Here is a 17,303-nt window from a genome sequence, read left to right as displayed (position 1 = left end):
TTCCAATTCTTGGCATCTTTTCCAAGAAACTAATCCTGAATAAGAAAGAGCTCTCTATGCAAAGACGGTAAAAATGATAGGAGCAAAAAGTTCAGAAGAGACTCTGTACAACAGAGGAAACCTTAACTGAGCATTGCCAGGAGGGATTATTAGGCAGGTGTGAGGTTTATGATCACACGGGAGAATATGCCAGTGATAGTGATAAAAGGACACCAAATTGGACGTGCAGTGAGATCCACTATGTTTAAATACAACGCACCAGAAAAAATCTAAAAGGAGACATGCCGGGATAGTAGCAGTGGCCCTTAGCCTCTGGGCACTGGCTTTGCAGGGGTTTTTTTCTTTACTTTGCAGCTGCTTTGTGGTTTCGGTACCTTATTAAGTTTGTTCAGTAAGTACATGTTACCATCACGATCAGAAAATGAAAAAAGATTCCGCAGAGATTTTAGAGAAGCCAGTAAGGCTGAAGGGGGCAGCCACGGGCTCAGGGCTTGGAGTCCCCCGACCCCGCAGAAGGGTGGGCGAGGTGGGGGGGCGGACCCCGTTGTTCCCCTCGCTGTGCCAGCCTGAGTCACGGCTGCTCACCAGGGCCCAGAGTCATTTTAAGAAAGGCGTGGTTTAAGGTTCTCATTTTTCTATGCTGCCCGTGTGCCAGGCTCTGCATGGGTGGTGCCCGGGCAAGGGAGGTACCCAGGGCGTGCGCAGCCGTTTCTCACATGGCCTGTCTCCTCCCGGGCAGGATTATACCAGCGGGGCCATGCTCACCGGCGAGCTCAAGAAGGAGCTCATAGAAGTTCTGCAGCCCTTGATCGCTGAGCACCAGGCCCGGCGCAAGGAGGTCACAGACGAGATAGTGAAAGAGTTCATGACTCCCCGGAAGCTGTCCTACGACTTTGAGTAACGCTCACTTTCTATACATTTACTGAGATGTAATTTACCAAGAATCCCAGCCCAGTCGAATCACCACTTCCCTTAGGCTCTGTCACACGATAATTACTGGCCTGGCGTCTATAAGCCCTCTGTGTGCATCAATGCCGTTTCTTCTGCTGAATGTCATTCCCTGTCTCCTGTGAGCATAACCCTGTGGGGTGATTGGGTGCCGGGTAACACTGAGTGGTCACACAGACAAGTCCAGCTGGAGTCACTCCCACAAAGCAGCCCCAAGGATGTGCAGCCTTGGGCTGGATGTCCACTGGCCAGCTGTTCTGGTCCACAGGACAGCTCCTGTTTGAAAGCATCCTACATCCAAACATACTCTTAAACGTGCTCTATCAAAGAATATGTAGTCTGTGTATGCAAACCTGGAATCAAGATGTTATTATCATAAAACCGGAAAGAAGTGCTGGCCAAGAGCTTTGCTAAACATTTAACCAAGAGACCTCTCAGCTTGGAAGCGGCCTTGAACGTTTCTGGATATTGGCCAGAGTGGGCCAGTGTTTACTAAATAGAGTCTTCTGTGGGTGAAACGTCCCAGTTTGCGTGCTAGACTCCAGACCGTGCATGTACTGTACTCCAGAGATCGTGCTGTTTTCCCTGAACGTACTCATATTTTGTTTGCACCAAGTAATCCTAGACACTCCATCCTGAGAACTGATGGCTGCTTTACTCTGATGGTGCCAGACCCTGAGGGGAGTCTGTTGCCTTTGCAGGTGCTTTTGTTTTGACACTTGACTGGCATGGAAGTCTGTCTGCACAGAGCAGTGCCCTGCCTGTGCCCCAGACGGGTGGGCACAGCTAGGCAGCGTGCAGCAGCCCTCGAGGCCCGCGGCTGTGTGTCCATGGGAGGCCCGTTTAACCAAGGCGCCCTGTGTAGTTACGGAAAAGCAATGGCCTGTCTCGGGGAAGCCCTGGGTCCAAGAGCCTGCCCTGGCTGGAGGTGCTGGGTCCACTCCTGGGTGCCCCGCTCTGGTCTCACTCGTGACAGATAAACTTCCTTTGGTCCCGCCTGTGTCACTGTGCTCCGTCTGGGGTTTGAGGGGTGAGCAGAGGCCTCGCTCCAGCCCAGGGCCGTGCCGCGCCTGACCCTCTGTGGATGACCTTGCTCCTGCACGGGTCATACCGGGATGCGTGTGGGATGGAAGCGCGGTCCCGGGAGCCCCACGGTGTGGAGGTGCAGGCTTCGGGAAGCAGCTGGAAGCGGCGCCTTCCTGGCGCTCGGCGGTCTCCCCGTGCTGGTTTCCACCCTCCCTGGAGGTTCCCAGCAGCTGCTGGAGAATGCAAGCAGATGTCCTTGTTTCGCGGACAGCACGGGGGCATCAGAGCGGCGCCATGTAGCGACAGGGCCCAGGCCAGGGGCCCAGCCAGAATGGAGCCCTGGGCTCACTCTGCCCGCCCACCCTGTACTGCACGTGGGCAAACTGAGGCTCAGGAGAGGAATGTGACTTGTCTGAGGCCACACAGTGAGTTGTGACCAAACGTGCCCATCCTGTCTCGTGTGCTGTCTCCTCACACAGGCTGTTTTACATGTGAGGGCCCTGAGGTTTCCACCTGGGTGGCCGGGTGCCGTGTACAGCACGAGCTCATCCCGTCTCCTCTCCCGGCCTCAGCTCCCACTGGACCGGATGTGGCCCGTGGAGGTGAGCCCAGAGGATGGTGAGGCTGTGTGGCCTGGGCAGCTGAGACAACCTCTCTCTGCTCCATTGTGTCCACGTCACAGGAGGGACCACAGCAGCGTCCCCGGGGTGGCAGAGCTGCCCCTTCACCCAGCCAGAGCCTCCAGAAGGAGTGGGTGTCATCCTGGGGCCACAGAAGGGCGGGGCTGAGGCCCCACACAGGCCAGTGACTTTGGGCGGGACCCCCCGTTCCCCGTAAAACAAGAGCACTGACACCTCATGTTTGGGTCAGCCGGGCCCTGGGCCAGAGGTCAGGTGACTTGCCCAAGGTCACTGCTGGTAAGGGCCACAGACCCTCCCACCCGCCACATTTTGCTGCAAACCAGTAGATTCTTAAAGTTCCCCGAGAGATGCCCTGGGTGAGGATGGGCAGGTGTGCGGCCCGGCGGTGTTTGGGGGCTGAGGTGGGAGGTCGGTCCCCAGCCCCCGTGACTGTTAATGCCCACCCCTCAGACCTTGCTCCGCCTCTGTCCCCGGTCTGGGGGAGCCCAGTGGAGCTGCATCTGAGGGGCACTGAGGAGCCCACTGACGGCAGTGGAGAGCTGGGCCAGGCCCTGCGCAGGCTGCAGCAGTTGCGGCCCGGAGGCCCCATGACCCTCAGTCAGCACAGGCTCTGGGAGCCCCTGGGTGACCACCCTTCATCTCCCGTTTGAAACTTCAGGTGCAGCCCGGACTTGGTTAGGGTGGCCCCGTTCAGTAGGGGAGCCCAGCTCTGGCCCGCTGACACTGGGCCCAGCCCTTCTCTTCCCTGTCCCTTCACATCCGCCCTCCGAAGGGCCCTGCTTCCCAGAGGCTGCAGCCGGAGCGAGGCCCGGGCCTTCCTGCAGAGCCACTTCCCCAGCACAGCAGAGCTAGTGCTCCGTGACCGACGGTCCCCACCCTCCCCATGAGGAAGGAGTAACTCTCCTTCCAGGGCCAAAGCAGGAGGACACACCAGTCATCTTCTTGCCAAAAGTGGACACAGGGTTTGACGAATATTGAAACCTTTTGTTAGGAGACGCCCTTCTCCCAGCACCTGGCCAAAGCATCCCAGCATCTTTAACTGCAAGCCCGATGAACTTCCAGGAATCCATCGCGGGCCTTCGTTCACTCACTCATGCATTCCACACTCCCTGAGCACCCACTGCGTGCCAGGCCCTGACATCAGGCATGTGCAGCCCGTGCACAGCTTATCGTCTCGGGGCGGCGGGGGGGGCAGGAGGTGGGCAAGTGACCAGACCACAACCAGGCCCCACGGAGCAGAGCAGGAGACACCTCAAAGCAGCTGAGCTTCCTGGGGGAAGTGACGTCTGGGATTAGTGATGCGTGGAGTTAGCCAGGCAGAGCGGAGGGAAGGGCGTCCCTGGCAGGGAGCGCAGGGTGTAAGCAAATGCTTGGGTCTGTACGACAGCAGAGGCCAGAGGAGAGGGTCCACCCACGTGTTCTGGGAACAGGAAAGAGTTGTGTTCAGCCAGAACACTGGAGGTGGACCAGTGAACACTGGACTTCAGTCCAAAGTCACGGGCAAGGCTAGTGTCTGAGTGAGGCAGGTGCTGTCTGGCTTTACCAGAGGGCTGCTGTGGTGGGCACCCGGAAGGTTCGTGTTGGACCGTCACCAGAAGCCACGTGATGCCAGAGAGAGGACTGGGGCCTCAGAAGTGCAGGTGTGAGACCCCCATTCTCCCTGCTGGGTGGCCTTGGGTAGGCCGGTCCTCTCTGAGCCACTGTGATAACCTGTGTACGGACCCAGCGGTGTTGAGGACACACGGAGCCTCCCTCCTCCAGGCCCCATGGAAAGGCAGCTCACATCCTGGTGTCTGGAACTGGCTGGAGATCAGTTTCATTCAGAAAGGGGGTGGGTTTGGGACGGGGGTGGTGAGGAGAGCAAGTATCGTGCTGAACGCTGAACGGCCCCCTGGGGCAGGTTCAGTGCACAGGCGTGGCCCCCGGCCCCAAAGGCCGAGGGAGCGGGGCCAGCCGGAGAGCTGGCGGGGCCTCGGCGTGCCGTCAGTGCAGTGGGAGCCCTGGTCACACAGGTTTGGAGGGCTTGGCCTCTGAGGACAAGCTGGAGATGGGGACCCAGTCACCAGCCCCACAGACCACAGAGCAACACCACCGAACTGCCTGAGAAACGTTTTATTGGCAACAGCTCGCCACTGAGTCTCGGGTCCACAGGCAGAGTGAGGGGGGGGTGACCGGGCTCAGGCGACACCTCCCTGAGCATCCTGGTGTGGGGACCGAGCGCGCCGGGTGCCAGGCGGCTGCACCCGGGTTCCGGCTGGTGGGGAGACCAGTTGGCTGCGTCTGAGAACCAGGAATGAAGAGCACACTGCACAGCAGGGAGAGCTGAGCGGGGAGAGAAGGATGGGGAGCCGAGGGGGCAGCGGGACGAGCCACTGACCACACGCAAAGACGGCTCCAGGCGGCTGCATCCTCATCCCAGAGGCCCACTTCTCCCTGGCTCCTGTGACCCTCAGGCCAGCCCTGGGCCCCTTGACCTCCTCGTGGTCAGTCGGGGGGATGGCCCCCAGGGGCCCAGACCCCGACACTCCCCTCCGCCCCCTCCAGCCCCTGCGGCCTCTGGAAGCTGCTGGCAGGTTGGCCCTGGGGGATGGGCGCCAGCTATGAGAGCAGGCCCTGCATGAGCCTCAGCACGGCCTCGTAGGTGACAAAGACCACCATGTTGACGGGGAAGGCGCGACAGCAGTTGAGCGACAGCCCCTTGAAGAGCACCCTCGGCCCCTCCTCCCGAACGCTGGTCACCACGCAGTGCAGGAGGCCCCGGTAGCGGCGCTGGCCCTGCCCATCTGCCTGCAGGCGCGACTTGATCACGTCCATGGGGGTGGCCACGGCCCAGGCCAGCACCCCTGCACAGCCACCGGCCACCAGCACGCCCAAGACGTCTGCGGGGAGGGCCCCACGGGCACGTTGGTTGGAAGCCGCACTGGGGCCCCCGAGGAGAGCTGGTAGGCACCCAGGGCGGGGCCTGGCCATGAGGGAGCCCTGGGCTCTCGCCACCAACATGACCTGTCCAGGGCCACCCAGAGCAGGCCTGTCCTGACTCATGTTGAGGGCAGTGAGCTTCCCACCTGGGAGGCACTGGGTGCCAGTGTGACCTCAGCCAGTCTCCTCCCCCCACGTCCACTCCCGCCAGGCTGAGCCTCACCACCAGCACCGCCCCAGGCCCCGGCCCCCGCTCACCTGGCCGGCTGCGGCCAGCGGGAGTCAGCTGCTCACAGAGGACGGCGTACGAGAGGAAGTAGGTGGCAAAGGAGTGACCGTCCCGGAAAAGCAGGGCCGAGCTGCCCTTGTAGAGGCCGCGCAGCCCCTCCTCCCGGGCCACCGAGGCCAGGCAGTGCAGCGGCCCGCGGTACTTGGGCCCTGGCGCCCGACCCACAGCGGGCGCAGGGCACGTGGGGGGCGCAGCCGAGGGCCCCGAGGCCGAGGGGCGCCGCTGCTGCGTCTGCGTCTGCGTCTGCGTCTGCAGGCGCACCTTGGCCACCTCGGTGGGCGAGGTCAGGAACACCTGGAGCAGGGGCGGGGCCGACAGGGATGAGGATGCAGCGCTGCCCGCTGCCCGCACTCCCTGCCCCTGGCCTCCCTCCGCCCCTGTGGCCCGTCGTGACCGCCAGGGAGCCTGGGCCCCAGGAAGCTCCGGCCTGGCCCACGGGCCATGGTGGAGCGGGGTTCAAAGCCGGCTGCGCCCACCCAGCCAGAGCCAGTGCTTCCTTTAGCTACACATTCTCTGCTGGTAGAGCGGCCTGACACACAGTAGGTGTCGGGTAAATATGACTCCAGTTCACGAAAGCGCTTAATCTCATCATTAATCTATTAATGACATATTAATGTATTATTTAATTAATGTATTTAGTGTAAGAATAATGTAACACAATGTAAGCATTGATAAAGTTAATAGATAACATAGCAGATAATTTTACTAATAACATTGGCTGCATGTCGTGCTCACTCGTACCTGTCAGACCCCGTGCTGGGGGCTTCACATGCGTGACCTCACCACGCCTCTTACAGATGAAGAGACAGAAGCTCAGAGAGGCTCCCTAGCCTGCCCTCAGTTACCAAGTCAGCTGTGTCCTCAGCCACAGTCCCCCAGGATCCATCCAGCCTCTCCCCACCCCTGCGGTCCCAGGACCCCGTCACCCCGCCCCACTCACGCGGACGAGGCCGGAGGCGAATCCGGAGAGCGTGATGTCTGTCTTGGCGGGCTTGGCGTCGGCGCTGCCATACCGGAACCGGCAGACGTGTGCAAGGCAGTGGCGATAGGTGCCAAAAGACACGGATGAGACTAGGGACACGGTGCACACGGGCAGCGAGAGGCCCCTGTAGAAGCCCCACACCTGGCAGCAGGTGGAGGGGGCCCGAGGGCTCGAGTCAGGCCAGAGGCCCAGCTAGGAGGAGTGGCTGCCCGAGGGCGTCCTGAGCCCCTGCCCCCGTCCTCCCTCAGGCAAGTCACGTAGACTGCCTCAGGCCTCAGTTTCCTTGGCTGTAAAATGGGGATTGTAACCCCCGACTCGTGAGGTTGTGCTGAGGGATTGAAGGAGGGGGGCCAGGCCTGACCTAGGGCAGCTGTTTGATGACGATGACATTGAACTAGCAGCTTGGTCGTTGCTGTTTCCCTTTTGCTCACCCCTGGTTGGCACTGATTCCCGAGTTCACTTTGGTAAGTGTCCCTGAGACCCTCCTCTGGACGGGGCTCCGAGCTGGACCCTGGGACCCCTGATGACTCCACCCAGCATTCTTTCAAGGGGTGCCCAGGCTGGAGGGGACAGAAATGCAAACAGGTTCCTCCCCAGACATTCCAAGTCCCCAGATGTCCCCTCTAGACCCTCTTCTGGAGGCAGGACCTCATTCTGAGCACCTCCTGTGTGCCAGACACCCTGGCTCTTGTTCTCGGAGGAATCCAGGAGGTTGGTACAACTTTTCCCATTTGGAAGGTGAGAGAACTGAGGCTCAGAGAGGAGCTCAGTATTGCCAGGCTGGTTGGTGAGTGGCAGCCCTGGGGTCCGAGGCCCCATCCTGCTGCCGTGACCCTCTCCCCAGGCCTACCCGCTCTCGGTGATACGTGTCCCGGATGCAGTGCCAGATGCCCGTGTACCTGGGCTCTGTCTGGATCCTGACCTGTGGGAGAAGTGGGCTTCAGGAAGGGGTGGCTCCAGGCCAGGGGCAAGGTTGGCAGGCCCTGGGGGAGGGGAAGAGCCAACGCCTGATTGTCGCAGCCTTGCTGACTGTGGGCAGAGCAGGGACAGTGAGCCCCCCATTTAGGATGAGAAATGTGAGGCACAGGGGGAGAAAGGGGCACTGCAGTCCCGAGGAGCAGGGGGCGACTGGCTCTGAATTGCTAGAAAGGTCTTCTGGCCATGAATGGGGGGCTTAAGCCCAGGCAGGGGCCTGGTGATGACCGCACCTTCACCGTGTCCAGGGGGTAGCCCACAGCAACACCGCAGACGCCTGGAAGGAAACCAGAGGAACCGGTGAGAGGAGCGGGAGCCTGAGCCGTCCCAGGGAGAGGGGGCGGGTGAACCCTGACGGTGCTCCTGCTGAGAAAGGCCGCACCTGACGCTTCTCTTCCGCACCGTGTCTCATCAGTGAGGGAGCGTGACCCCCATTTTACAGATGAGGAAACTGAGGCTCAGAGAGGTAAACTGATGTCTGCCAGGCTGCTAGTGGCTTCTCCTTCCCGAGTCTTGGCCCACTGGAGCCTCATTCTGAAAGCCAGGGACGCTCCTTGGCCTCCCCTCTGGCGGTGTGTTTTGGGAGACTTGGTCCAAAATTTGCCGGGCCCTGTCTCCAAGCCAGGCCGAGCTCACCCTCAAGCCTCAGTCTGTGAAGGGTTTGTCTGCAAGACAGGAGGCAGCTGCTGGGGGTGATGGCGGGGGGGACACAGCCCAAGCAGAGGCTGGGGGCTGGGAAAGTCCGGGTCACCCCAGGCCTCTGTGAGGAACTGCCTGGAAGCGCAAGTTTGCATGGGACAGAGTAGGACTCAAGGCTTCCTGGACCAGGGCCCTCTGCCTCCTGCAAAGAGGGCCAGGTGCCACCCTCCTATCTCTTTCTCCTGTCTTGACACCAGGGTCTCAACGTCCAAGCCCCCAGCACTGCCATGAGAAAGAGAGCTAGTGGGCAGGTCCCTGGGATTTCATCCCTGGTTGGGGGGGTTGGTGAGGGCCATCTGAGGACAGTAAGGCGTGTGGGGGCTGTGCCCTATTTACTGTGTATCCCAGGACTCGCTGAATACGCATGAATGAAAGAATAAACTGAATGAATGAGTGAAGGAACAAAGAGAGTGAAGCAAAAGACTGACTGACTGACTTGGGTAGAATTACCCCTCCTTGACCCTTACATGTACCTCACCAAACTCCTACTCATCCATCAAAGCCCTGCCATAGCATCAGCTCCTCTCAGGAGCCCTCCCTGACCCCTATACTCTGGGCTGCCTCTGTGCCAGAAAACACGTTAGTCACAGCCCCTGTCATATGGCTTTGCTGCTGTCCCACCGCCTGCCGTCTCTGACTCCAGAACTAGAGTTCCTCAAGGAAAAGGCCCAGGTCTGATCCCCATGACCCGGAGCCAGGCACAGAGCAGGAGCCCTTGCCACCTAGGGCTTCCCTGGGCTCTGGAGAAAAGATGCAGGACTCGGGAGCCCTTCCTGCCGTGTGATCTTGGGCAAGTCAAGCCCCTTCTCTGAGCCTCCTCCTTAGGGGGCTAATGTCCAGGGAAGCAGCTGGCCTCAGGCCCGGCCCACAGCGGGACCTCAGGAAACCCACTGATGAGGCCAGGGCCCTGGTCTTTCCTGGCTCGGCACCGCTCTCCCCTTCTGAAAACACCCCACACCGTTCCCAGAAGTATTGACGGGCAGCCGCTGCTGTTTCACAAGAGCAAGGCCAAGGGTGCCTCGCCCAAAATAGCCTCTGTGTGTGTGATCGATGCTGGTAGGAGCCCGTTCCCCGTGGGCCAGCTATCTCTGGATCGGGCGTTCACAATAGCCCTTTCCCCAAAAGTGAAAACGGTCCGGGGGTCAGCAAGGCCGGGATTGGTCCTGTGTGTGCACACAGCCAGCGGACGGGGGTGCCGGGCTCGGCTGGGACCCTCCCTTTCCGCGCCCACCCTTGCAGTCAGTGTGGCAGGACCCAGGCCCCATCTGTCCTGACTGTCCACCCTCTCCTGGAGCCTCCCCTCCCCTCCCATGACTCCGCCATCCCACTCCATGCTTACAGCTCCCAGGCTCCCCCTGGCCACGCAGAGACCACCCTCTGCTCCCACCCAGCAGCCCCTCAGCCTCCCAGGCTGAGCCCCCCAAGGCCAGTGCAGACTCCCCCCCGCCGGCCCCCCAAAAGCTCCTCCTGGGCCCTGTGTCGCCTGCCCCGAGCCTCCGGGAAGACTGCTCTGTCCTCCCAGCACCTGTGGCCCACACCAGGTGCCGGCCACTTCCGGGGGGCTTCAGACCCCACTGCTGCCCGGGCAGAGCACCCCCTCCAGCCCCTCCTGCTGGCCCCAGGAGCAGCGTTCCCCCCCAAGACCCCTCTGTCCCCACTGTTACCTCCGATGGCTCCAGCAGCAAACTCCATGGACAGCGTGGCTGGTGGGGAAGGCCCTGCGGTCAGCGTGCCTGAGAGAGGTACGGTGCCACCACCAGGGTGGCCTCAACAGCTCCCCGCTGGCTCCTCTCAGACCTTATACCTGCGGTGGGGGGCGGAGCCTGCTGACCAGTGGCCCCGAAGGCAGAGGCCGTGCTGGGCAGCAGGCAGGTCAGTGCCCACCTGGACTCCCTCCCCACTACCCCAAAGGACCCTTGTTCCAGTGTGCTCAGAACCCAGGTGTCGGGAAGTGTGTGAGAGACCACGGGAGGCTTAAGCTCAGGAAGCAGGATCACCGTCTGCACCGCCTGCAGGCCTGGCCCCAGGCCACGTCCAGACAGCTCCCGGGGCGGCTGTGATGCCCCCATCCCTCCCAGCCCAAGCTCAGACTTTATCCGTGTCCTGGGGCCTCCTCGACTCCCCTGGAATTGTTCCTGCCCAGGGAACCCTCAAAGCTCCCTCGCTGATTCATTCAACAAACACTATCTGAGTTGAGGCTGCACCGAGGCAAATAAGACCCCGGCCCTTTCCCCAAGGAGCTCCAGTTAGCAGGGAGGGAGTTGGGGGCGACAGGCCACCGATGACTAAGCGTCCAGGAGGCTGGCCAGAGCCCTTCTGTGAGCAGCCCCAACAGAGGTCACGGGCAGCCCACCCTCTACTCCACGCCCTTCACACCACCCTGGGCCCACACTTCCCCTGCCGCTTCCATACCTCTCTCCCTGCGCCCAGGGCCCCAGCCAGGTCTGCCTCCGTTCTGAGTCCCCAGCGCCCAACACGGACCCAGCTCTGAGCAGGGCTCACTGAACAAAAGGACGGGGGCAGGGGCTGCTGATTTGGCCTCTAACCAAACCGGGGCACTCCTGGAGGGGAAGCCGCTCCAATAAGAGGCCACTTCTGTCTGCTGGGCACTGGAAACCACTGTAAAGAATGGTGACGCCCTCCCCCCGCCCGGCCGTTGCACCCCGCTTTAGTTAACCAAGCACTCCTTCACCAGCTCAGGGGGTCCTCGTCGCAGCCCCGGGAGGGAGGCAGGGCTGATGGTCCCATTTTACAGATGGAGCCACTGAGGCCCGGAAAAGGGACTCGTCCAGGGCCATGCAAGCAGCACGGCCAGAGTTGATCGCTGGATACTTGTACAACCAGCCCCTCTCTGATGCCGAGGGCCAGGCCCTGATGCCCGTGAGCCCTGCGCTCATGGCCATCAACCCAGTGGTGTGCTCAGCACGCCCCCATGTGACCCCACACGGCCCTTCGAGGTCACTGAGGCTCAGGGAGGCTGTGCACTTGCCCAGGGTCACACCCGGTGGGGAGAGGTGTTGACATGGCAGTGTCTGGGCAGCCTGTCCAGGCGGCCCTGGGGCAGGGGCCATGTGTCCGCCCATTTCCTGTCCTCTGACAGAAGGATCTGCAGGCTGGCCTTGAACTGACGGGTGCTGACAGAGGGGGAGCCCTGCCTCCACCTGCCCAGCTGTTTGTGGAGCAAGGTGGGGACACAGGTTGGCAGTGGCCGCTGCCACGACAGAGGACAAAGGGCAAAAGGCAGCCTTTCCAAGGCCAGTCCTGATATCCATCCCGGCCTTTAGAGAGGTTCAGGCTAGCATCTGGTTAGGAGCCAGGCTGTCTGCCTTCAAACCCCAGCTCTGAGACCTTGGGCAAGCCCTTGGCCTCTCTGAACCTCCGTTTCTGCATCCATGAAATGAGGACAGTACCTGCCTCTCGTCTGTGAGCACTCAGGGCAAACCCCGCGTGTGTCCCTGTGGGAGTGGCCAGCCAGACGCTAAGGCTGCATTAGTAGGAGCGTAGGTTCTGGAAGGAGGGAGGTGACGACAGGACAGTTCTGAGCAGGGCAAATCCATTGGGGACCTGGGTTCAACTGCAGATGTTACACTTGAGGGGCCGGAACCTTGGATGACGAGGGAGCTTGAGGCGTGTTGTCTAACTGAAAGAACAGGGAACTGTCTAGTCTCATGTTTCTGCAGTGTCTAATGTAGTAAGTGCCACCCAGCCCCAGGCACCTGAGCCAGAGCCCAGGAATTGCCCTGGCCACCCTTCCCCCTGCACCCCACATCCTGTGAGGCACCCAGTCCTGAGGTCAACCCTCTGAAGTTCACATTGGGATCCACTCCCACTACCCATGTGCACAGCCCCCAGCTGCATGGTCTCCACCCCTGGACAACAGCCCACCCCGCCCATGCCCCCCACCTGGGCAACAAACGCTGCGCACCTACTACATGCCACATTCTAGGCACTGGGCCACTGCAGTAAACACAGGCAAAGGTCCTTCCCTGGCTCATACGTTCCAGGGGAGGAGACAGAAAACCAACACAGTAAATAACCAAAATAAAGAGTCTGCCAGAGGGCGGTAAGTGCCAGTGAGAGTCAGTAGGGAGGGGACAGGGGGTGTTGGTGGGGGGCGGGGACAGTGCTAGAAAGGGCAACCCAAGAGGTGGCATTTGAGACAGGTGTGTTTTCTTGGTCACTGCAGCCAAGTTTCACCTGCCCTTTGTCTCCTGAACAAACATGCCCAAACTTTAGCCTTCTCCACAGCAGAAACAGAAAACATGCCACCTCACTGTTCAGGCTGCTTTGTGCAGGTCTAAGCGTTTCCCCAGCCAGCTGTGAGCTTCTTCAGGCTGGGCCCACAGCGCCCAGCCCAAGGTGAGCACCCTGGCGAGACTGGATGAGTAGATGCGTGAAAAAAATGAGTCAGTGAATGGAAGAGTAGATAGATGGAGAGATGGATGGATGGATAGACGGAAGAAGAGAAGGACTGATAGATGGAAGGACAGACAGAGAGATGGAAAGGTGGGGGATGGGTAGATAGATGAGGGATGGTTGGATGGATGGATAGTGGATGGACAGATGGATGAACCCAGGGCAGGGTCATGTGCTCACCCCTGACACAGGAGTTGGCAAAGAGGCCGTCTGGTGGCAGGGTGGGCAGGGGTTTTGGCTCAGGAGAACCCCACATGGTTTGGGGGAGACCTCAGCCTAGACTAGGCTCCTGGCTCCACCTCTCCCAGCTGTGTGAACTCGGACAGTTGTGTGACCTCTCTGAGTCTTGCATGGATGGCAGGAGACAGAGCCCATGGGCAGCTGCTGGGGCCACGCCTCCCAGTGGCAAGGGTTACTATTACTAGCAGCAAGGTCGGCTGTAGGCCTCCTCCACCAACGGCAGAGCCCCACCACGTGCGGCCCTACAAAGCCCGAGCGAGGAGTTCCGAGCCGCCCTCTAGGGGGAGACAGACATGGCACAAACAACCGTGGCCCCGCCAATGCAAAGGGCTCGGGGGAGCGAGACCCCCCTGGGCATGGCGGGGCTGTTTGCTGGCCGAGGTGCCATGGAGGAGCTTGACACATCCTAAAACGCATTCTTACACTTCATAGCAAAAGGAATGACTACAAGTTACTAACAAAAAATCCAGACCAAAGAGATGCAGCCGGCACAGAAGTGAAAGCCCCGCCACCCAGGCGCGGGTCCCGCCTCCCAGCACGACGCAGGCAGATACAAGTTCTTTTTTACCATCGTTTTGCGACTTGCTTCCTTTCCTTATCAATACATCTGGGACGCCTTGCCACCGTGGCACCTGGGGACTCACTTCCTTCTCCTGCATGAACACAGTGCCCGTGGGGTGGCCGCGGGGCCTGGGTGGACAGGAGGCTGAGCCAGGCTGCCCCGGCGTGGCCTTCACCCTGCGCTTCTCACTGTGTGATCCTCTGGGGCCTCAGTGTCTTTGTAAGAGAGCACTTCTGTTGCTTCCCACCGTCTGGCTTTGAGAGAGCTAAAGCGTCAGCAGCCACGAGGCTCCTGGAGCCATGCCTTCAGCCAGTAGACACTCTGAATATCACCCTTACGATTCAGCTTGCTAGTGGTGTCCTTTGAGCTAGTGATGTCCTTTGGACTGTACTTGGACAGACAAGTGTGATACTCCAGTCTATTACAGAAAGTGCTCCAATAAGCACGCTTTGGAGTCTTTGGTGTTTCAGTGGGCACGTTCTCAGAGAGGAGTTTGTTGGGTCAAGGATACCTGAACTATTTTTATCTGTCACGTACGTTGCCATTTTTGGCAGGATTTAGAGGGGCGGGGGTGAGGGGGACAGTGGGATTTCCAGGCAATGAGTCCAGAATGGGCACTGGAGGACTGGGCTGGCTCCAGAGATTGGCATTTCCAGAAAATGGGGCTCCTTGGCAAGACTGGACGAGGTCAGGAGGGCCCGGGTGCTCTCCTGGCTCACTCTGTGACTCTCTGAGCCTCAGTTTCTTCATCTGTAAAATGGGACAGGAGAGAAGTCTGTACACTCTGGCTCGACCCCTGCCGTGCTCTGCCCGATGGCACAATGCCCAGCTGGGTGCTGCAGACCACACGGCCACGGCAGGAGGCAAGGCTGCACCCACCTTTGGTGGTGGGGGGGGTATCTCTAGGGTGTGACTGGTTCGGGGGGAAGGGGATGGAAGAGTCCCCACCTCAGTTCTCCCAGACACCCTAGCCCCCCTCTGATATCCTGAGGGGTTAGGGCCCTGGCTCCCAGGGCCTCGGTTGCAAAGCATATGACAGGGCGTCCCCTGCTGTCTCCCGTGCCCCCACCTCCACCCTGGCAACGGGGTGAACAGGAAGGGCTGCCCCCAGCTCCCACTGCTCCCAGTGGGGGTGCCAGATGGTGCTGCCTGCATGTCTGAGCTCAGCTCAGAGCGCCAGGCCCCGTGGAGCCACCCCTGTGTCACAGATGAGGACACCGTGGACCAGTGACAATTAGGGGAAGACCTGGAATTTGAGCCCCGCTGTGCCACCGGTGACACCGATGAACTTGACCCCATGACTCAGTTTCCCTATCTGCGAACAGGGATGACAGCTACCCAGGGCAGGGTTAATGCAGATAAGGACTTTTTAAATTCTTTTTTTCTTATTTTGTTGGCCTCGCCACACAGCATGTGGGATCTTAGCTCCCCGACCAGGGGTCGAACCCACAGCCCCTGCAGTGGAAGCGCGGAGTCTTAACCACTGGACGGCCAGGGAAGACCCAACACCGGTAAGGACTTTGAAGGCTCCAGGCACCGGCTGTCAGACAGAGCAGAAGAGACCCTTGAAGGGCCAGCCAGCAGCCTCAGGCCCGGCTCCGCTGCTGGCTTGCGGAGGTCAGGCTCCTCCAGTCCTGCCCTGCCTCCACCCACACGCCGGCCTTGTCTCCCCAGTTCCCCGGCACCCAGGCCATAGCCAAAACCCTCCGGTCACTTGTTGCAGCGTCTCCTGTTTCCAGTCCCCTGTGACCCCTTCACGACCTGCCCAGGAGGCATCTTCAACCCTGGGGTCCACTGGCTGGAAGGGCTGAGAGGATCATACCCCCTGGGCCTCAGGCTTCTCGCCTGGACAAGATGACCTCTGACACCACCCAGATCTAAGACCCACGGGCTTGGATTGAGGAATGAGGCTCTGTCCCAAGCAGGGCCTGAGGCCTATCATATCTGATGATGTGGGGAGAGCAAGCTATTGACGTCTGTCAATCATTCATTCATTCCAGCGCACACCTTCTTGTGCAGGCCTCACATTGGGTGCTGGGATTCAGAAATGACTCAGATGTTGCCCAGCAGCCCTGGCCTGGCTGGGGAGTGTATTCTTTATCTATTACTGCATGAGAAATTATCCCCAAATGCCTCAGAAGCTTATGATACCAAATGTTTATTATCTCGCCATTTCTGAGGGTCAGGGATCCGGTAACAGCTTAGTTTCGGGGCTTTGGCTCACGGTCTCTCGTGAGGCTGCAGTCAAGCTGTCAGCCAGGGCTGAGCCATCTGACGCCTGCCGGGGGCCCAGAGGACTGCGGTCCAGGCTGACTCACTCACACGGCTGTCGGCTGGGGGCCTCAGCTCCTGGCCAAATGGGCCTGCTCCACAGGACCGCCTGAGCAGGCTCAAAACACGGCGCCTAGCTTCCCACACAGCCGGGGTCCGGCCACAATGCCTTTATGCAGTCGTGGCCCTCTTGAAGGGGGTGGTTTCTGCACAGGCAGCAACAGGGGGACCTGCCTGGTGGTCCAGCGGTTAAGACTCCGCACTTCCACTGCAGGGTGCTTGGGTTTGATCCCCGGCCGGGGAAGTTCCGCAGGCCACGTCGTGCAGCCAAAAAAAAAAAAAAAAGACAAATTGCTCACAGGCAGCAAGAGGAGTGCTTGCCTGGACGGGCGTCCTCAGCACATAAGACCTGGACGAGACCGGCAGGGAGCGCGGTGGGGGAAGGCCGAAGGCGGGCCAGGACTGAGAGGGGCTTGGACCACCCTGGCTGGAGCACGTGGACACATCTCATTGGTTGTGGGCTCGGGCACATCCAGGGGAAGCGGCGGGCCTGGGGGGCAGTGGCCAGTGAAGGAGGGGAGGCTGGGACAAAGTGTCAGGGCGGAGGAGACGCCTGAGCCAGCTGGGAAGGAGAGAGAGAGGCACACTTTGACAGGAAGCCCCTGAGGGCAGGCTCACCTGGACCCCCGCTGGCACAACAGATGCTCAAAGGCGGATGACAGAAGCCGGCCCGCCACCCTCCATTTGGACAGCAAGGCCCCGAGAGGGGTTCACCTGGGAGGTGAGCCTGGCCCCTGGCTGAGTGGCACAGGAGCCAAGTGTCAGGCACCCAAGGGGCCCAAGGACGGGCCTGTGGCAGGGGCTCCAGAGGGCAGAGCCCAAAGCAGCGGGGCAGGTGGCAGAGGGGGGATTCTGGCTCGGGCAGAGGGGACCGTTCTCCCTGCTTGGTTGCCCCAGTCGGGCACTGGCTCACATCTGGCTGGGTGACTGCCCCAGGCTGGGCAGGCAGGACAGAGGAAGCCACAGGAGGGAGGAGGGACACAGAGCTGACAAAGGCCCCTCCCACCCGGACAGGTTCTGGAAAAGGGGAGCTTGGACTCTGGGTCCAACAACCACAGCAGGGCTCCTGGGTTCCAGGGTGCCGAGGCATTTCTCTCAGCCCCTTTCTCCGTGGTTTCCGGCGCTCGCGAGGAGCCTGCCTGCCACCCTGCCATCCGAACACGCCCCTGGGCTCAGTACCCAGTACCCCTGCCCGGGGCACCACTCTGCCCACTCCTGCCCCACCCTCCCCCCGACTCCGCCTGGGTGGGGGTCACACGGCCCTCCTCTGGCCAC

General features: G+C 60.6%; 2 protein-coding genes across 8 annotated transcripts in view; one reads left to right on the top strand and one right to left on the bottom strand.

The window, feature by feature from the left end:
- Positions 1 to 1,942, top strand: part of WARS1 (tryptophanyl-tRNA synthetase 1) — a 35,798-nt gene extending 33,856 nt beyond the window's left edge. For all 5 annotated transcript variants that reach the window (XM_032624167.1, XM_032624170.1, XM_032624169.1 and 2 more), the window contains exon 11: positions 740 to 1,942. In XM_032624167.1, the coding sequence (XP_032480058.1) occupies positions 740 to 901 (162 nt within the window). In that variant the 3' untranslated portion in view covers positions 902 to 1,942. The remainder of the gene's footprint in view (positions 1 to 739) is intronic.
- A 2,000-nt stretch (positions 1,943 to 3,942) lies between these two features.
- Positions 3,943 to 17,303, bottom strand: part of SLC25A47 (solute carrier family 25 member 47) — a 20,207-nt gene continuing 6,846 nt past the window's right edge. The window contains exons 1-6 of one of the 3 annotated variants that reach the window (XM_032624172.1): positions 11,890 to 12,318; positions 10,144 to 10,283; positions 8,014 to 8,057; positions 7,656 to 7,727; positions 6,764 to 6,946; positions 3,943 to 6,117 (exon numbers count right to left, since the gene is read on the bottom strand). In XM_032624172.1, the coding sequence (XP_032480063.1) occupies positions 5,065 to 6,117; positions 6,764 to 6,946; positions 7,656 to 7,727; positions 8,014 to 8,057; positions 10,144 to 10,171 (1,380 nt within the window). In that variant the 5' untranslated portion in view covers positions 10,172 to 10,283; positions 11,890 to 12,318 and the 3' untranslated portion in view covers positions 3,943 to 5,064. Of the gene's footprint in view, positions 6,118 to 6,763; positions 6,947 to 7,655; positions 7,728 to 8,013; positions 8,058 to 10,143; positions 10,284 to 11,889; positions 12,319 to 17,303 lie in introns of those variants that run through there. The other 2 variants (XM_032624173.1, XM_032624171.1) reach the window with 2 other exon arrangements.

The sequence above is a fragment of the Phocoena sinus genome, chromosome 2 (assembly GCF_008692025.1).
Source record: "Phocoena sinus isolate mPhoSin1 chromosome 2, mPhoSin1.pri, whole genome shotgun sequence".
Lineage (NCBI taxonomy): Eukaryota > Metazoa > Chordata > Mammalia > Artiodactyla > Phocoenidae > Phocoena > Phocoena sinus.
This window is presented reverse-complemented; position numbering and strand designations above follow the sequence as displayed.